Source organism: Danio aesculapii, chromosome 4 (genome assembly GCF_903798145.1).
Source record: "Danio aesculapii chromosome 4, fDanAes4.1, whole genome shotgun sequence".
In the NCBI taxonomy this organism is placed as follows: domain Eukaryota; kingdom Metazoa; phylum Chordata; class Actinopteri; order Cypriniformes; family Danionidae; genus Danio; species Danio aesculapii.
This window is the reverse complement of record NC_079438.1, coordinates 39,105,659-39,126,942: the sequence shown is the minus strand read 5'-3', so window position 1 is coordinate 39,126,942 and position 21,284 is coordinate 39,105,659. Positions and strand designations below refer to the sequence as shown.

The 21,284-nt window shown below is 34.6% G+C and overlaps 2 protein-coding genes across 4 annotated transcripts; one reads left to right on the top strand and one right to left on the bottom strand.

The window, feature by feature from the left end:
• The first annotated feature begins 1,395 nt into the window (after positions 1-1,395).
• On the top strand, positions 1,396-8,153 carry gcc1 (GRIP and coiled-coil domain containing 1). 2 transcript variants are annotated; one of them, XM_056455622.1, is made up of 3 exons: positions 1,396-1,507; positions 3,266-4,408; positions 6,018-8,153. In XM_056455622.1, the coding sequence occupies exons 2-3, from the start codon at positions 3,314-3,316 to the stop codon at positions 7,332-7,334; spliced, it is 2,412 nt and encodes an 803-aa protein (XP_056311597.1). In that variant the 5' UTR covers positions 1,396-1,507; positions 3,266-3,313; the 3' UTR covers positions 7,335-8,153. The 2 variants fall into 2 exon arrangements, with proteins under 2 accessions (XP_056311597.1, XP_056311596.1); XM_056455621.1 differs by having other exon boundaries at positions 3,263-4,408.
• Positions 8,154-9,372: 1,219 nt separating this feature from the next.
• On the bottom strand, positions 9,373-20,878 carry dennd6b (DENN/MADD domain containing 6B). 2 transcript variants are annotated; one of them, XM_056455624.1, is made up of 21 exons: positions 20,659-20,878; positions 20,423-20,461; positions 20,250-20,292; positions 20,038-20,150; positions 19,092-19,172; positions 18,856-18,961; positions 17,901-17,980; positions 17,608-17,670; positions 17,464-17,519; positions 17,251-17,373; positions 15,859-15,954; positions 15,146-15,240; positions 14,999-15,064; positions 14,645-14,709; positions 14,456-14,545; positions 13,542-13,595; positions 13,343-13,446; positions 13,117-13,219; positions 12,011-12,047; positions 11,847-11,921; positions 10,714-10,801 (listed from the first exon to the last, which is right to left on the bottom strand). In XM_056455624.1, exons 1-20 carry the CDS (start codon positions 20,809-20,811, stop codon positions 11,875-11,877), a joined length of 1,614 nt encoding a protein of 537 aa, XP_056311599.1. In that variant the 5' UTR covers positions 20,812-20,878; the 3' UTR covers positions 10,714-10,801; positions 11,847-11,874. The 2 variants fall into 2 exon arrangements, with proteins under 2 accessions (XP_056311598.1, XP_056311599.1); XM_056455623.1 differs by lacking the exon at positions 12,011-12,047 and having other exon boundaries at positions 9,373-10,801.
• Positions 20,879-21,284: the final 406 nt, after the last annotated feature.

Sequence of the window (21,284 nt, the reverse complement as noted above, 5' to 3'; positions counted from 1 at the left end):
ATTATTATTATTTATTATTATTAATGGCAATAGTGATAAAATCAATAACGATTGGAGTAACAATTTAATTTAAAACTACATACAATAAGTAAGCAGTTATTTAAAATTGTAATATATATTTAACAATTTAACAATTTTTTTACATTTAATAAATGGTGCCTCAATGAACATCATAATAAAAAATGAATAAATAAATAAAAATGGACCTCATGCTTTTGACCAGTATTGTATATTATGCTGTAATATGTAATGATTTTTTTATGAATGCCTGTTTTTGATACAACCAGGTTTAGATGTTTCATCCTTCAGAAGAATTTGATTTTTTTCACAATGAGAGGATTTATTTGGGACATAAGTTAAAGAATGACAACCGATATGTATCAGCATTTTATGTATGTATTCTACTGTTACAAAATATTGTTGATTTACATCACATGATATCAGATTTTCATATTATTCTTTGTGCATATTAATAACAAATACAACAAATTATCATCAATGTGGGCCTGGTTAATGTGTGTAACAACTGCTCAAATCTTGCTTTTGTGTAAATGTCACACAAGTTAACTTTTCTTATTTACAATGCTTGAAATTATATTGGTGTTTGGTGCTGATGACAGTTATTTTGAAAAGAAGAAAAAGAGTAACCATAATAAATTATCGCACTTTTTGTCACTCTCTGCGTCTAATTATTTGAATTTGTTTTATTATTATAATAAAATGCAACATTTGCATTATATCACATTACATGCCAGGAAGCAAAAATGTATCCTTTAAACAGATTCACAGTTTTTACAGATTTCTTATTAGTAGATTCAGAAATCAAAGACATATAAAGATTTATATCTTCAAGAAAAATCTGAAAGAAAGGTTTATGCTTACAAAATGTACACTTGTGTATAAAACATTTAGCCAAAACTTTAACAAGATTAAATTAATAAAAAATCTGGATGTTCAATCTGATGGTTATATCCTAAAATAACATTTTCATATTTCAGCATAACACCAGGGATTATACCACAAAATATACCTAATACATAAATAAGAGCACACAACAAACTTGACGTCAGCACGTTTTGACACTTAAATCAACCCTAAAAGTTTTTGAATAACATGCACGTAAGTGTTTTAGCATTTAATATATATATATAAACACAAATCAACGAAAATACTTACATCTCAACAGCAACTCATCAGTTCGTAGTTTATCGTGAAATGTAATTCGGAATGTTTTTTTCCTCCGGCACATTTATTTATTCAAAACATTTTAAAATAGAATAATTTGTCAAAATACATTGGTTTGTGGTTTATTTATGAACTGGTAAGATTTATTTTGTAACTCTCTCAAGCTTTTAACTAACGTTCAAACGTCACTTCCCAGTTCCCAACCAGGAAGCGACGTCTGGAAGTAAACACGACACGTACTCGGGTTACTGCAACATTTCAGGCTTTTTCTGCCTTTAAATACATTTATTTGATCATGAAACTAACCTAAAAGCACATTCAGGTATGCTTGATTCACATTTCATTTAACCTGTATGTCACGATGTGAGATTTGATACATTATTGTTATACATTTACAACTTGCTAACTAGCTACAGACAACAAATGAACTGTAATTAACGTTAGTCAGTAACGTTATTTTATTACACCGAACAAAATAAGAAAGAAACAAGAAAAGTCAAATAACAGTTAAGCATGCTTGTCTAATTATTCTGTCTCATTATTTTATGTCCTAGTGCTTTCTTATTATCTATTATTCATAAAAGTAGTTAGTAGTAGTCAGCATTTTCCGAACTTGCCGGACAGGAGCAATAGAAAACCCAGCAGAAACAAGAATTTTTGTTAATGCTATTACATTTACCTGTTCGTGCGGTCCACTCCATAAGGTGTGAATATTGTTCATAAATAACAGTAAATAATAGTCAAAAATATTTAAAATATACCAGACAAAAACAATCTTAAAGACTAACAAAAACACAAAATAGTTTTAAACGTGTTTTTAATGAAGTGTGAAACTAACATTAATGCTAATGATAAAAGCATTGTGACATAGGGCTGGGCGATTTAGTGTAAAGTCAAAATTTTGATTAATTGAACATTTTAACTCGATTACGATTAATGAACGATTATATTATTTATTTAATTGACAAGTTTTGTACAGTAAATATGCTCACATATTACAAGGGAATGATTTTTGAATGAAGGCTACATGATTTTAAAATAACTTAAGAAAACACACTCTACTATCTATGATTATTTATTGAACATCAACATTGAACAACTGAAATTAAAACACACATTACCTAAAACCAAATTTTCTTATTGAAAGGTGAAAATAAATAACTTGCACATTTAGATACAATGTAAATTATTTTCAGTGTTTTTCATATTAAAAGTAGAAAATAAGCAGTGTCTCTTCTAATAAAAATAACTCTTGTATATCCTGTAATTAATATTTTAAACAGTGCATTTCTTGCATCTTCTGTAAACAAATACTTTCATGTAAATAATCATTTTAACTTAATGGAAAATATGCCGTCTCAAGGCGCAGCTTCCAATCATCATCAATGTAGTGCAATGTAAGCTTCAAGAATGGTTCTATTGTCCTACTTGACCAAAGATCAGATGTATGCAGAAGTATAAATCAGCCTTAACAGAGCGGGGTCACGTGACTCCACACTCAGTTGGGAAAGTAACTGAAAAAATAGTCCTGGAAAAAAATAGATCAATTATAGGTTCTGAATGTTGATTTCGATTACTTTTCGATTAATCGCCCAGCCCTAGTGTGAATATTGTTCATAAATAGCAGTAAATAATAGTCAGAATTATTTTAAATCAACCAGATAATAACAATCTCAAGGACTAACAAAAATACAAAATAGTGTTAAACATGATTTTAGTGAAGTGTAAACCAAACAATAATGATCAAATCATTGTGACATGGAATATTTATCCAATATAATATCCATTTATGAAGAGTTCAGATGCCAAAACCTCTAAATGCCATCCGAAATTGTCTCCTAAAATAAGCATTTATTTTTAGCCTCCTATGTTCATGTTCAGTTATTTTACTTTAAAGGCAATGAAAAGAACTTATTTGCCACTATATAGGTAAAATTACTGAGCCTGCACGCAAGAGTAAAATAACAAACGACATTTAGAGGTTTTTGCAACAGAACTATTCATATTAAGAAAGATGCTGCTTGATTCACATTGCTTTTCTTAAATTCACAGTCATAATTAATCTGTGTTTACCAAGCAGGTGGAGATCATATCAGAGAGTATGAAACCTGACTGACGGTGATACATCATGGAGAAGTTCGGCATGAGCTTTGGTGGAGGCCCAAGCAAGAAAGAACTCCTGGAAACCATTGAGGTGCAGAAGAAGCAGCTTGTAAAGTATCAGACCCGCTTTAAAGATGTCGTCAGGGCTTACCAAAGCTTGCTTAAGGAAAAAGAAGCCCTGGAAGCCAGTCTGAAGGTTCTGACCATTTCTCAAGAGGTCGACTTAAGTCAGCGTCTTGATAACCTCTCATTTGATGGAGCTTCAGGAAGCAGAGCTTTGCCTTCTGATCTTGGAGATGACCGATGCTCACTTCATAGTGAAGACAGCCTGGATACAGCAGCCTCTGCTGAAACAGCCACTAGTGTGACGAGCAACAGCACTAAAGGAGACCAAACAGAGGATGACCAAAGCTGTGTTGTTGATGGAGCCACGGCTGGGGGTGTTGTACACACTTCACCCCAGCAATCTGAGGAGGCAAGTGGGTCTGAAAGTGGCGTCAGCACCAGCAGCAGTGCATGTTCAGAGCCGACACCACAAGTGGCAGACACTGATCGCCGTGTCATCCAACTGAAGACGCAGCTGTCCACCCTGACCAGTTCCTTGGCCACCGTTACCCAAGAAAAGTCCAGAATGGAAGCTTCATTTCAGGCGGACAAGCGGAAGATGAAGCAGGAACTGGAGGAGCTGCAGGCTAGGCTGGAGGAAGATCAGAAGCAGCACCAGGCCGAGCTTCAAAGCCTGCAGGAGCAGTTTGCAGAGAGCAAAGCCAGGGTCATAACCCAGCAGCATGAACGGGAGCAGGAGCAGGGCGATCATGCACTCATGCTCCGAGAGCTCCAGAAACTTCTGCAGGAGGAGAGGGGACTGAAACAGGATGCAGAACTCAAACTGGAGGACGCACGGGCGACGTTGGCTGAAGCCATGCAGGCAGCAGACCGAGGGCTAGATTATGAGTCGCAGCTGAAAGAGATCATTCAGGAACGGGAGGAGCTGAAGAAGAGCCTGAAGGCTGCAGCGGTGGAGAACAGTAAACCTGACCCACGTGTTGAGGAGCTCCAGCAAGAGAATGCAGACCTCAAAGCTCACTTCAATCAGCAACTTCAGCAGGAAATCAGAAAGGTATGTTTTAAAGAGGTCGTATGTTACCGTTTAGTGATGGAAGTCCACGTGATGCCTAATATTTGTTGTAGTCATAATGAAGACTGGCAATTCTCTGTCAAAGAACAGATTTTTAATAAAATATAGAAGTCTTGGAGCGTTGACTTTTTAAAAAAAATTTATTGTTACAACCCTCTGTTGTTAAAGGGATCATTTGCCCAAAAAGAAAAATTCAGTAATTTATTCACCCTTTACTTGTTTTAAACTAGTTATTTTGTCCTGTTTTTGTGCTGTAAAACCCAAAAGATATACTGAAGATTGTGGAAACCTTTAAGCTTTTTATTTCTTTTAGTAGGAAATGCATGAAAACATGACAAATACTATGAAAGTCAGTGGTTGCAAGTTTCTTACATTCTTCAGTAGATCTTCTTTTGTGTTCAATAAAACAACTCAAACTGGTTGGAAGAAAGTCAAGGGTGAGTAAAGGATGACGTGTGAACTATCCCTTTAAAAACAGTTGAGATAAAATCAGAATAAAAATGAGGCATTTATATCTATAAGCACCAATATGTCAAGTTTACATATAGAATGCATTTACTTTAGTGCAGCAATTTTCACATAGCCTTTGATTTAACTTGCCATTTTACTAGGCCTTCTACCTTTTACGTACTGAGAAAGGAGGTAACCAGTTTTAGTCACAATTTGGATAAAAGAAGCGGATTTATGAATGCCAAACGGGCATTAAATACACTACATGCCATGGTTAATGGTGGGTTGGTATTTGGGATGAGTGATTTTGTCGCCGGTCAGCTCAGCAATGTAGTTGATATCTAAAAATCAATAATTATAACTTTTTGAAGACAAATGGCATGATACAATAACAATACATTTTTTTAAACTTTACCAAAACCAGTTATATAAGCAAAGGTAAATTTTACTCACAGGTATTCTATGGGTTTGTATACACACGTCATGATTTTGCCAAGAACAATGCGATCCTGGATTAACATCTTTGTTGATCCTGGAACATTATTTTTGTTAGAAAATGTAATCCATACCTATTCCCTACCCCTAAACTTATAAAACCTAAACCTTAAATATTCCCAAAATCAGAAGGAATAATAGTTAGATAACAATTATGTAGAAGTGCATACACCTAATCTTAACATAAATGGTAAACGTATCCCTTAATTCTGATTGGAAGGTTGCTCCAGGATCAACATAGATGTTAATTCAGGAACGTGTCCTACTTGGTGAACTCAGGCTGGTTGTTTGTATACAATGACCCTGGTGGATATTATTTTACTTGGTATTCAAATTTTCAACACTATTATTGGTTAATGCCTTACTCTACACATGTACGTATAAAAGAACATGGACATTATGCGTGGAATTCTTTTCTATGCTACAGTTGATCAAGATCCAATGTAGCAGAAGTAGCAATAAATCTTTCATCCATATGGTGATGTACATCCAAGAATAACTGATTACAGTGAAAAGAAAAAATGCGAGGCAAGAACTTGATTCAACAGATTTTGAAGCAGAATCCCTTCTGGAGAAACACTGGACATAAGTGTTTTTTTAGTGATCTAAACATTCTTATTTCTTACTCCTTTCCGCATATTTAAAGGTGGCACAAGCAGATGAGCTTCTCCGAGAGCAGGCGAAGATGGAGGAGACCCGAGTTGCAAGTCTTGAGGAGCGAGTATCTGAGCTCTCTGAACTCTTGGGTGCCTGCGAGAAGGCCAGACAGAAGGACCAACAAAACACTCAGAAGCTACGGGAACGCATCCTTCAGCTCGACACTGAGAACAAAACCCTCGCCATCGCTGCAGTCAATAGGACGACAAGCTCTGATCTAAACATGGACGAAATGAACTTGAACGTAGATGCGTTAAAGGACAAACTGGAGAAGGTAAAGAAGTTACTCTTACTGGCTGCACAAAGATCTCAAGACCAGAGCCTAGATATTGAGAAGCTGCTGGAGGGAGGAGAAAAGGACCATGAAGTCTCTGAAAGTGAGAAGGCCTCAGCGCTCCACTACCAACAAGAGCTCCGGCAGATAAAAGAGGAGTTTGAGCGCTACAAAATGAGGGCGCAGGGGGTTCTGAAGAACAAGAACACAAAAGATGGAAACCAGGCCAAAGAGTTAGAAGAAGCACGTGATCAGTTGGCTGAGCTAAAAGAGAAGTATATAAACCTTCGGATACTAAGCGACGAAGCAGAAGTGAAGCATAAACGGGACCTGGAGGAGCGGCAACAGGGAATTGCAGCTCTCCAGCAGACACACAAACAGGAGGTCGAAAAGCTGGAGGCTCAACACCGGGAGAATTTCGTGAGGCTTGAGGAAGAGTTGCACAAACAGAGAGATCGCACAATGGCTCTCCTGGCAGAAAAAGACCTTGAGCTGGAGCGACTCAGGGCATCCGCAGTGATGGGCTTCGGAAGTCACCAGAGGCACATTATCAATAGCAGCACAGCGTTGGAAGGTGGTGACCTTGATGAAGTTGATCCAGAGCAAGAAGAAAGCGACATCATCGCTCAAGCTCTGAAACTAGCCGGGCCCAACGAGCCAACTTTATTGCTTTATGCCGAACAGCTGGCACGCAAAGAGGTAGAAGTGGCCGCCCTGCGCAAACAAAAGCATCGCCTAGAAGAAGACTTGCACCAACTACAAGGGAAGCTAATTGCTAATGGCGAGAGACATGAGGAAGAGCTTGTGGAGCTACGGGGCCAGCTGGACAAGCGTATTCGGGACAAGGGGAGAGATGGGGCCAACCTAGAGTATCTCAAGAATGTGATTTATAAGTTCCTCACGCTCCAAGACACCAGAGGGCGCCAGCAGACTCTCACAGCCATTTTGACCATTTTGCACTTTAGCCCTCAAGAGAAACAAGTGGTGCTTAAGCAGCAGCAGCACAGTTGGTGGACGGCAGGAATGAGATGATGCAAACCAGTATTTATTTGATCTGAAGAGAATTTGTGGTTCTTCTGTCCTAAGATAAATATTGGTTTATTTTTATTGACCACTTTTTGTGTGCAGTGTGTACCAAATAACAGGAGCAATATGGTGTATATATACATAGTCCTACTACAGTATGATTACATGACAGGGATACTAAACACTTTATGAATGGTTTTGAGTCAAGTGTTGAATAATGTTAAGAGTTGGACCATAATTCAATACTTCCCTCTAGTGTGTTTTCAACGTAGTTGGGTGCACCAAAATACTGTTACTGATTTTGCATAATAACTGGCAAGTAATGCAACACTATTTGGTTAGACTGAACGGTTAAATTCCATATTAATCCAAAGAAAATGCTCTTTAAAGGCACCAACGGGCTTTTAAGAGGGAAACCAGCTAGTAATGCACTTTTTATTTATACATATACACATATATAATCATTATGGTGACATTTAACCATAGATTCCAGAGGATATGTTGCATATATTTCAGTAAAATGATCCGTTGCTTTGAATTTTCAAGCCAATATTAGTTTGAACTTAATTCAAGAAGAATTTGAGTTACTTTAATGTATAACAAGCTTTTGGGGGATAAAGTTTATTTGGATTTGTGTTTTGCTTGGGCATTTGAAGACTCCACTGTTAGTTAACCCTTTATATAAGCTGTATATACACATTTAGCTTTGTTTCTGTTTGAGAAAAATCATTTCACGGTTTCAGTGTTTCAAATTTTAGCAGCCAGAATAAATGTGTATTTTCAATCTTTGACCAAAACAATAAACTACTTTGCTCCCTCAAACAATTTCTGTTGTATATTAAGGTATAAATACTAGGGCTGCATGTTATTGGAAAAAAAAAAACTGACATTGCAATATTTTATTTCTTTACGATATTTCTTGCAAAATTGAGTATAACTTCAGATGAAATGAATAGGTCTATTTGGAAAGAATTCATAAATTTAGACACAATGGGATGATTTATTACATTTCAAAATATAACAAACCAAAAACAAACATTGATAAATACAGTAAAGCAATGACACTGTACAAATAAAATGCTATATGGATGTTTAGCAGTATTCAGAAAGATAAATTTGATAATCAAAGGTAAAATACAACTGTATAGGTTATATCATATATTTATATAAATACAATTAATCTTTCTTAAAGCCAGGATACTTTAAAGCACAGGTGTCAATCTCAGATCCTGGAGGGCCGCAGCTCTGCACAGTTTAGCTCTAATCAAACACACCTGATCAAACTAATTGAGTCCTTCAGGCTTGTTTGAAACCTACAAGTGTTTAAGCAGGGCTGAAATTAAGTTTGACACCCCTGCTTTATACTGACTAGCTCACAGTCACAGGCCCTAAAAACACACATAAATAATAAACGTTTTGGTAACTTTATGAATAAACAATGCAATGACAAATCAAAGTGTTTTCAAATAAATCACCTGGTCAATATTATTATCATCAGTTAATAGCCGATCATGCGATGAGACTATTGCGGATGTGCATATTGTGATATCGATGATATATTGTGCAGCCCTATTAAATACAGTATATAATTTTTTTTTTTTAAATGAAGCAGCTTAGCAAAATTTTCAAAATATTTTATTCGGTTACATTTTCAATCACACACACATAATCATCTTTGCTTATGTTTTAAATAATTATTAAAAGTTGGAACATTCATTTGGAAACAAGATAACAAACAATTATAAATACTTTTTCTCCACTTCTAAATGCTCATCTCATTATTTCATAAGAACTGCAGTTAACAGAAGAATCTGAAATGTGACAACCGTTTATTATAGGCGCATTACTTAAAAAAGGATTCAGAATGTCATACTATACTTACATGTGAGAAATAATAATATTTTAATTAAATAATAATTGTTAGAAAAAAGCATTTCCCAATGCATATTTAGATTTTTTTTTCCTGAAAATGTTGCATTTACACTTACAGCTAAAACATTGATTGATTAAGCAACTGTTGTAACAATTAAACTTTTACTGCTGGTTTATTCAAACATAGGCTTTAATAAAACAGTCCCATCCATAAAAACATGGTACTTTCAAACATTTTATAATACTGAGAAAATGGCTAAATTAAATCAAGCAATCATACAATATAAACCTACATTACCTGAAAAAAGTAGTGCAGAAATAGTCACAACTGAAGAGAACAACAACATTCCCTTTAAAAAAAGGTTCAGGTTGCTAAAAAAGTAACATTTGTGACTAGCAAACAGAATATGATGTGACCAAGTTTCACTTCCACTCATCAGTCATTCATACTGCAGGACAATTTTAAAATGTCAATGATGATTATAGATCAATCATAATTGTACTAGATTAAAGCAGTGTGTTAATCCTGCCCTAAATTGTCATAAAATTGGCTAAAAGATCAGCTTCTAATATATAAAAGTAATAAAAACAGGCAAAACGATGCCGTAGTGGTTCTTCTGTGCACTTCGGGTCAGGTAAAGCGTTCAAATAAATAATAAATAAATACACAATGTCCCTAAATAACACCTAATATCATCATCGGAATAGAAGCATTGATATTTAATAAATCAAATAAATTATAACAATCCTAAAAGCTTCAAGTAAACATGTCTTACATGTTTATGAAAATTATATGGTAATTAAATATTGCATATGCCAATTAAAATGTTCATCCTTTTATTTAAGAAATAGTTCACCCTAAAATTCAAATGAACTCTCCCTCAAGTGGTTCCAAACCTATATGAGTTTTTTTGCCTAATGAACACAAAAGAAGACATTTTGAAGAATGTTAGAAACCAGTAGCCATTGACTTCCATAGTAAGATAAACATACAATGGTTACATCATATTTTCAAACTAACTTCTTTTGTGTTCAAGAAGAAAGAACCAAGTAAAAGGTGAGGAAATGATGACAGAAGTTTCTGTTTTGGGTGAATTATCCCTTTAATCTATTTGACTAAAGATGTAAATGACTTCTAAAAAACCTCTTATGTTCATGCAGTCCTAACTGACTGCAGGCTTTAAACGCTTGATATTTGTTCATTTAAAATGTCATTTAGCAAACATTTAAAATCTCATATGAAGCCTGGACGATAACTTCAAATGACCTTAACCCGAGACTGTTCTTCTTGTGTCATCTAGGATAGCAGCAGTGTCTGCAGTTTCACTCATCAAAAATAAAAGGCCTCTCAGGTAGGGTATATGCGTGTACCAGAGGATGAGGTGAGGTTTGATACCTGTGCAGGTGTTATGGGTTCATATCTGGCTGGTACTCTCAGGACATATCTGCTGGTCAGTGTGTTGATGCGGGTCTGATTGTCACTGTCTGTGTAACACTGTCTGTAGGTCCTCAGGCAAGGAGCTGATGATGGTCTGGATGGACTGCTCTAATCTCTCCAGAAGCTGTTCTTTCACTGGAAGCTGGTGCTTTCGAGCTCTCATCTGGCCAAGGCAACAGAAAAAGAGAAGCTTCAGGTAAATGTTTTTAAAGGACAGTTCATGCAAGAAGGAAATTTGTTATCATTTTTTTTCAATTTTGTATTGTTCTAATGATGTAATGGGGTCAGAAAAAAGAAAAAGAAAAAACTACTTAATTAAAGCAATAGTTCTCGCAAAAATGACAAACTACAATGACAACTATTTTAGTTTCCATTTATGTTGAACTAAATTTTGAAGAATGTTGGTGGCAGTAGGCATTGAAATATTTTTTTTAGGTGGAAGCCAGTGGTTTCTGGAACATTCTTCAAAATAGATTCATTTATGTCCAACAGAATAAAGATATAAAAATAACTGAGGATGAGGAAATGGAGAGTAATGTTTCATTTTTGGGAGAACTGTGCCTCTAATGTGAAACTGAATGAAGGCTTTCAACTTGCAACATATATATAATTTTTTTTTACTGAATTGCCTTTTTGCAGTGCTAAACATTATAATCAACCATTTCTATTGAGCTTATAAATTAAGTAGTTATAAGTGGCACTTAGTCACTGACTGAAAATCCCAGACTTCTGAATTGCTGTAAACAGAGATTAATTTCTGAGCTTCAATGATCATGATGGCTGTTTATGAATTTAACCAACATGTTTTGCTTAGCTAGAGCTCTAGTGCTCTCCATACACAATTTTTTTGTATGCTTTTATTAATCAACATAGGGTGATTATTATTTGGCATAACATTTTTCACACTCGCTTGATGCTGTTCTGGACTTGTGTCGAAAAAGGAAACATTACTAATCACAACCACTGTCTCCATTGTGCTAGCCTTGTTTACTGTTGGTTACCAAGTTACCAATCCTAAAATCAGCCACTCTAATAACTTGATGAAAATGCATCTAAATGCAATTTTGTGATTTTTTTTTTTTCTTTTTTGTGAAGATTTGCTTCATGTTAGGATGGAAACGATTGGCAATAAATGTTGACAGAATTCAAATTTTGAACACAAAACACATATTATAACATATAATTATAACCCCATCAGTTTCACTCACCAATTTCTCTCGCAACTTCAGGATGAGGTCAACAATCTCCACCTCCGATTTGTCTTTGGTCCATGTCAGCAGATCCTGAATTAATAAAATCCAACCATATTCAAACTTATTAAGCTATTAAAGGAGCAACCCATGAATGAAAATTATCTTGATTGTTTACTTACCCTCATGTTGTTCTGAACTCGTAGGACTTTCTTTCTTCTGTGGAACACAAAAGAAGAATTTTGAAGAAATGTACTGGTCTCACTTTTCCATGCAACTAAAAACAGACTGATAGTTGGTATTCACTGAAAATCTTGACTACCTGCTCGCATTGGTTTGTTCTTTTGTTTTTGGTTTTCTTTTTGTATAATTAACCAGGATAATATACCTAATCGCATGATTTGTTCCCAAAAAAGTCTGTAAGAGAAGACTTTTTAAATTTTTTTAACAAAATGAATCTATACCACATTTAATATGACCATACAGATTCAAAAGCGGTAAGATTGTTTTATTGCTTTTGCAAAAAGCATAATGCTCACTTATTTGATCAGAAATATCTAGGAAAATATACCAGAAAATCCATGAAATGGCATTCATAATCTTCTATTGCACAGGTGTCAAATCCAGTTCCTTAAGGGCCACAGCTCTGCACAAGAACTGGATTTGACACCCGTGTTCTATTGTAATATACAGTAGTCAACATTTGAAGTGGTTTAAAACCTTTAAATCAAAGTTGTCCTAAAACTGCTGAACAACACTCTTTATTGTTTTTACACAATTTTGAAAAACATTTTTGATCCACTTCAAATGTTGACTACTATATGTTTACTGTAAATAATGTTATTTATTCTTGTAATGCTAGATCTTGTCTTCAATATCATCAAAATCATTATAATATGATGATTTGCTTTTTTTTTTAAGAGAAATTTCATGTTATCAGTAAAGTTGTGTGTAACCAGTGATTTGTTTTTCTTTGAAGATTCTTCACTGTCATTTATATAGGTTATAAATTAGACTACGTATTATAGTTCCTTTTCATGGTGCTTTTCATCCTTTATAAAGCTTTGATTTACATTCAGTGCAACTTCATGGAAAAGAGTGACCAGTTCAATTCCTCTGAATTTCTCTTTTGTGTTAGAAGAAACAAAAATCATACGGGTTTGGAACGACATGAGGGATTATTATAAAATTGACTAAACAAATTTTATTTTTTTTATGTGCAAACTCAGAACTAGTAATAATTATGGAAGTTCAAACAGAGCGAATCCGGATTTAGTGTCATACTCACAGCCGCACAGATGGCCTCTAAATGAAGACATTCCACTTTCTGACTCATCTCTTTGTGCCTGAACCGATACCAACCATCAAAGTTTGGAGATCGGAAGAAACGCCTGAAACCCACATTTATCACATGCACAATCAATAGGAAGTTTCGGTCATTAATTCCCAAATGTCCTGGGTTGCATTTCCCGTAAGACTGCAGATTATTGGATGACAACAGCGTGTTATAGTACCTGTACAGGCCTGTAAAATCTCCTTTCAGTGTTAGTTGTGGTCCTGCCTGCTCCAGAGTTTTCATGAACTCATCCTGATTGAAGGACCGGATCTGTGGAGGCGTCTGGCACGCAAAGAAAACACATAATGGCTGTTATATTTCAGGTGTAACACAATCAAAGCCTCATTTACTGTAAATCTATGTTATATTGAACCAACCTTCCATGGAGACACAGATCTCTGTGGAGGCATGAGGGTTTCCAAATACCGTTCCTGAAATAAATAAATAAAAATCCCCTCAAAATCAAGCTCATGATTGCTTAGTGAAAAATTAAAGACTGTGGCTATCATTGAAGGCTTGGTTTACCTAGAAATTTAAACTGTCATTATTTATTCACGCTATTGACATTATAAACAATTTAAGAAATTGTACGTTTTTTTAGACGCACTACACAAATAAAGATTTTTTTTTCATAAATCTCAATAAAGGGTTGATGCAAATGATGGGAGATGGCAATGCATTTGCTGAATAAACTCAGACAAACCCAACATTACTAACCAGCTGTCTCCATTATACTGGTCTTGTTTACTGTTGGTTACTAGGTTACCAATACTACAATCAGCCACTCTTAACAGCTTGAAGAAATGCATTTTTTTTTAGCAAATTTGACAAATCTCTGTCAGTTTGCCCAAAACAGACATATCAAAACATTCATAAGGGATTAAATAAATAACAACTGAGTCTGCTTGATGTGCAATAACTAATGCAGTTCATTCTCAAGTATTTGGTTGAGCTACAAAGAAATTTACATTTACATCTCAATAGAAGTTCAAATTAAATCTGTTCAGAGACTTTAAATTACTCTTCAGAGGGCTTTGAGTTTGAATTGAACAACTTTTATTATTCCCTTTTGAAGTCAGAAAGTTATGGCTGAATAGAATTGGAGAAACAGAAATATGAGATTTTATTAAAATATTGTAATACAATAATATTATACAATAAATTATTATAATATATACATATAATACATTTTAATTTAATTAATATTTGGAATGACATGATTATTTTGGGGTAAACTCAGCCTTTAAGCTCTGAACAAAAGTAAAAATAATAAAAAAAAAACAAAGTTCACCAGTGGAAGAATGAAACTCTGAGTTTGCTCCAAGAGATGTCGCCTCAAAATGGCACTCTGCACCTCTGATGGCCTTTTTTTCTGGATACCCTGAAAGTAAAATGGAAAAAACCAAGCAAAAACTCAAACATACTATTACTTTCAGGTTAAATAAATTGTGTAGTTTTCCAACAGACATATATAGCCTACCTTTAAAAGTCGTTTGATGAGGGTTTTGTCTTTGTGTAGGAAGGTCTTGTATGCAGTGTAGATACCTTCAGAAAAATATATATTTAAACTTATTTATTTTATTATTATTATTATATACCTAATGATTAAATTCATCTTAATTTCTATAGTGCTTTTTACAATGTAGGATGTCAAAACAGGTTAACATAAATTTCTAGGAAATTGAAACAGTTTCAGTCCAGTTTTCACAGTTGAAGTTTAGTTCAGTTACTAGTATACAAGTATTTTACTATACTATACATTTTTTTCTATGAAAAGGTGTTCAGTAATTATAGATAAATCTATACATAGATTACTGAAAGCCTTGTTTTGTACCTGTTTTGGTATCCAGTGTTTTTAACTTTGCCAATTTCTTGATCTTCACTTGCTTTGGCAAATCACCTGCAGATAAATTCAGATTTCACATATCTCTGTGGCAAAACCATGTTTATCAGGAGTGATGTAAGAACTAAAAACAATTACCTGACATCTTCAGTTCTCCAAGGCGAATAATGTGAGGCCAGCTCTGAAAGGTCTTTATAAAGAAAGGGTTTGTGACACCCAATATCACATTTGGTCTGAAAGCAGAAAACAGATGCCCCATAAATGATGTTTCTTCTACATACAAATTAAGGTAGCTCACATTCGGTGAAGGTTTCACCCAAAAAATGAAAATACCAATTTGAAGAATATCCTAACTGCAGTTTTTGATGACTCAAATAATAAATTACCAAAAAAAAAAACACTGTAAAAACATTCATACAACATTTGTGGATTATTTAAACATTCAAGTCATAAATTCTTCAATTATTCACTTTAATTATTATTCCAAAACCTAACTGAAAAAAGATCATGCTTCAAAAACACACACATAAACGTATATATATTTCAAGAAATTGGAATAACATGATGGTGAATCAGAATTTTCCTTTTTGTGTGACAATCCCTTTAAAGAAAAACTGTAGGGCAGTGGTCTCAAAGTCAATTCCTGGAGGGCAGCAGCTCTGCATAGTTTAGCTCCAACCAACTCCAACTCACACCTGCCTAATACTCTCTAGTAGTCTTGATCACCTTGATTAGTTTGATCAGGTGTGTTTGATTAGGGTTGGAGCAAAACTGTGCAGAGCTGATGCCCTCCAGGAATCAAGTTTTAGACCTTTGCTGTAAGATCTAGTGTGTGTGTTTTTTTTCCTTACGGAGCCTGAGTCCTGGTGGTGTATTCCTTGAATTCACTGTCATGAATGGTAAAGTATGGTCGGTAATCACCAAAGTAGTGCAGTGGGTCAATTGAGCTGAAACAGTGAACATAAGATACGTATGTGTTATGTAAAAAAAAAAAAAATGTGGAGCAAAGATGAAAAGAGGGTTTCATCACTTATTCTTTATACAGTTGAAGTCAGAATTATTAGCCCCCTGGTTTATAAGCCCCCTGTTTATTTTTTTCCCCAACTTCTGTTTAACGGAGAGAAGATTTTAGTTTAAATTACTCATCTCTAATAACTGATTTATTTTATCTTTGCCATGATGACAGTAAATAATATTTGACTGGATATTTTTAAAGACACTTGTATATAACTTAAAGTGACATTTAAAGGCTTAACTAGGTTAACTAGGCAGGTTAGGGTAATTAGGCAAGTTTTTGTATAATGATGGTTTGTTCTGTAGACTATCAAAAAATATATAGCTTAAAGGGGCTAATAATTTAGACCTTAAAATGTCTTTTTTAATATTAATACTTTTATTCTAGCTGAAATAAAAAAAATAAGACTTTCTCCAGAAGAAAAAATATTGTGAAACATACTGTGAAAATATTGTCAGACATACTGTGAAAATTTCCTTGCTCTGTTAAACATCATTTAGGAAATATTTAAAAAAGGATAAATAATAATAATAATAATAAATCAAAGGAGAGCTAATAATTCTGACTTTAACTGGATATCAATAAGTATGTCAGAATAAGTATGTTGTTTCATTTGTTCATGAATCTGTTATGCTAAATCATAATTCACTTACATGTTGCTATTTTATTTTTACAAAGGTTTCATGAAACATTCAAGTTGTAACTTTAATTAGAACAAACACTGTACACTTTTAAAAATATTTTATAAGTATAATAAATCACATTTGTACATTTAATTCATTGTGAAAACAGGATATAACCTACCTACTATATACATATATATTATTTTTTTTTTTATTATTTTTTTTTTTTATTGTGGCCAGTTGCAAACGTCTTGCTTTTTGGATTCAGTTCACAGCAGTCAACCTTTCTGTAACTGACTTTAGAAAGTAATGGGAAGCCTTGAAGAAAAATAAAAAACCGAAGTTTATATAACCAGCCACTGGTGAAAATCAGACAAAAACTTTTAAATAAATAATAAATATGAAGATTAATTATTTAGATTTTTAAATATGTATATTTTACGATTTTTTTTATCAATATCTCAAAAATAGTGATGATAAAATCCTCCAACCAGGATCTAAATCTAATATCTGCTAAAATAGATTATGGACAAGCATTAAGGTTATTATCCCCAAGCTCCACATAACAAATTTTGCATATGTGTTTCTAAAAGAACAGTTCATACCTGACCAGAGCCAGCACAGTCTCTGAGGACACGGTTGGAGAAGGTGCCATTACAACCACCGGCTCTCCCAGCAACATCAGCTCCCAAAGCATCTGCACGTGAATCAGGACCGACTGGAAACATCTGATTAATGAAGGTCAATCAGGGCAGCTATTAGTGATGGCTGTAAAATCAACAGATGGCTTCGTAATTGCAGAACAGTGCAATACTCACTTAAATAGATCCAGCTCATGAACTGATGGGAGTACTGTGGGAGCGGGGAGCAGATTCTGCAATCATGAAACCAGATGTTAACCATATGCACAAATAAAAGCATATGTGGGCATAATTGTTGTATTTAAAAAATGTGGTATGCACCTCTGTTTGTTGTTGTTTTACAGGGCTTCCTTCTGCTGTTTCAACTTTTGAGGGTATTCTGACCTGTAAATCCACAACCATTTAATAAATTGGATGACAGATACATAACATATTGAAAAGCATTCACTGCCAGCTATGGTTTTCACTGTCAATTTGTGAATTTTATTAATTGCTCAGATTGCTTGACAGTCAAATTCCAGGCAAAGGTGGAGTTATTTTATCCAAAATATCATGTTATAAATGGCTTTTTAACTAAAACAATAATGATACTTTTTTATCTATAACATTCTTACCTGCATCACCACACCCATCACAGGTAAGTTGAGGGTCTGTCCTGGTACTGGTGCTGGCCATTGGTCAATCTCATTACATACTTAAACACACCAACCAATAAGATACATTAAAACCGTAACATTGTAAAAAAAACATTACAATTAAAACAACTACTTCTAATTCAATATACTCTAAACTGTCATTTATTTCAGCAATAAATTGCAGTAAATTAAATGTGGCTTTTTGTAACCTATTTATGCATATATTATTATATACAAGTTCAATTAATATCAGACCACCAAAACATGAGAAATATGTTATAGTGAGAAAAAGAAAACAATTAACTTGGTTAAAATACTTTAAGGGATAGTTCACTGAAAAATTGATATTTGCATGCACTCAAGTGCTTCCAAACATTTATGAGTTTCTTTATGAGAAGATATTTTAAAGAATGTAGGAAACTGGCAACCATTTACTTCCATAATAGTAATAACAAATACTAACGATGTCAACGGTCGCAGGTTTCCAACATTCTTCAAAATATTTTCTTTTGTGCAGAAGAAAGAAACGGGTTTGAACCATGTGGAGGGTGAACATGTTCGTTTTTGGGTAAACTATCACTTTAACTGACTAAATTATTCAGCAAATAAAGAAAACTAACATTGCTCATGGGTTTATTTTACTAAACAAAAAAAGCAAAGAAAAACAAAACATTCAAGTGGCATCAAGTGACTAAAATATAGTCATTTAATTATTGGTTCATCATTGTATCTGATTAACAGCCATTTTCTTGTAACTCATCAAAAAGCATGTACTGTATACAAATGAGTACAAACATTTTACACTCTCCAAGAAAAACTTACCAATACACCTAAAAAATTTACATCAGTAAGTTTGCCTAAATTGCAAAAACAAACATTTGGCTGGACTTATCTTTTGACCACTGTATGTTTTATATAGCTTAATTGGCCTCACCTGTCTCCAGACAAGGTTCAAGCTTTTCAAAGTATTCAGGAGCGATGACCTGCAGCAGCGAATGGAAGAGGTTCACAAACGGAAGCCTTGACACCACCACCAGAGACTAGAGACAAAGAAAGACTGATTTCATTCACAGCACTATGTGTGCATTGTACATTGACCACAAGGCCCCAACTCTAAATAAAAAGCTCATTGTGAAAAAGCACCAGCAAACTTTCATTTCAGTTACACACCTTCTGAAAGTAGCCCCTTTTGACAGACGCATCTTTCACTTGTCTGAAATACACATAGCCGTGCAAATGGGCATGCTCCTTCTGAAAGACAGAAATGCACACTTTATTTATGGTTTGAACCATTTCAAAGCAGAGGATTCTGGGGAATGGGGCTATGTGTAGTATTTGGAATTATTTTATTGGTTAAGGGTTATTTCACCCAAAGATTCTGTTATTAATTACTCACCCTCATGTGGTTCCATACCCCTGAGACCTTTGCTCATCTTTAGATCACAAATTAAGATTAAGACATCCTGAGATGTTCAGAAAAGGAAACAAAGACACTGTCAAAACACTCCATGTGACTCTGCATGATCACATTTGAACCACTGAAGATACATGAAATGTTTTGACAATGTTTTTTGGTTACTTTTCTGGACTTCGAATGTCTTGTGACTGTTGCTGCCTATGGAGGATCAAGAAGCTCTCAGATTTCATCTAAAATATTTTAAGTTGTGTACTAAAAATGAACGAAGATGTCAAGGGTTTAAAACAGAATGACAGCGAGTTATCAATGACAGAATTTACATTTTTGGGTGACCTAACCCTTTAAGTAAATTGTAACAACAGATCATTGCTTGTGCACACTTCATACTGAGACTGAATGTGATTTAATGCTCCAATAATCTCACATCAAAGTTTGATTTCAAATTACACAGTAAAACAGTTTGATTATGAAGCATAATTCAGACTACAAACTATGTGAGACTAGTTTGAATGAATCTCTTCTTTGCAGAGCATGATGAATGACATTTCAGCATAGCTCTGTCAGTATCATCTCGAATTGGGAAAAGGGAAGCCACTGAGTGTATAAACATCACATCCTATTGATTTGCCCTGCAAAAATGCCCCAAATCCTTAGTATAAACATTAGACTCAGCCTAGAAAACAAAAGTCCATTTCTAACCTGCAGGGTCACTGGGGCATCCCTGTTGTACACATCTTCTCGTCCAAACCAAGAACTGCTGCGGCCCACAGACTGCCGCAGTCTGAAGCTGAACTGAGTGTCCCCGAGGCATCCTGGGATAGACATGCACTCATGTGACTGAGTCACAATACTCAAATTTCAGCAGTTTATCATGATAGCACTGATGAAATCAGTCTTTGCCAACACATTACCTGAGTATGAGTCAGGAAACGACAAGTAACAGATGCTTGTTTTCTGAAAAGCATATAGTAAATAGTTTTAAGGTATTTAACAAGGAAATTTGTGTTTGTAACACCTCTTACACATGCATAATGCCATAGATGGTAATAAAAAAGGTTAAGTATTTTAATTAATTTGCACCTACCTCCTTTTCTGTGAGTTTGACATCATGGGGGTAAACAAGCTGAGGACAACATGAAGAATGTTACTCACATACAGTGATGATGCTGCTGTTGCTGTGGTTACAATGAGGATTTTGTAATTATGATGTTGCTATTTCATTGCATCTTATTACAATGTAAATTTAGCCCCTAAAGGGTTATGCATGTAGTAAAGAAATAGACAAACAGATGTTAGGCGTGCGTGCACATCATTGTGTACCTCTATGGCTTGTCCGAGCTCGAGGTCGAAGGTAACGACGCACACACACTCGAGCCAGGCGGAGAAGCGCGACCACGGCTCAGAAAACTCTGCATTTGTCGCAGCCGCTTTTGATGGGCCTTCCAAAGAATCGGAGCTGTCAAACGGGTCCATTGTGACTTAAAGAGCCATTTGAGATCCGCTCGTGTTTGTGAACGGTCACGTCCTCGCTCATCGTTTAGTAATCTTCGAGGCTGAATAGCGCCCTCGCGCGGGGAGGAATGAGCAAGCAGGAAGTAGAAAAGTATGCTTATTTATTTATTTATTTATTTATTTATTTATTTATTTATTTATTTATTTATTTATTTATTCATTCATTTATTTACTTATTTATTTATTTATTTATTTATTTTAAATGTATATTTAATGTATATATTTAAAGAAATATTAAAGTAATCTACCGATAATTTTTATTTTCATTTATACAACAAAACTCAAATAATTTTACAATGAGGTAAAGGAAAGTCAAATAAAATGAGAAAATAGACATTCTAAAAATAAATGAGCCCTTGTTGGAAGTACTGGGGTGCACAGAATTGAAATGCATAACATATAAATACCCAGAAATGGGTTGCGGCTGGAAGGGC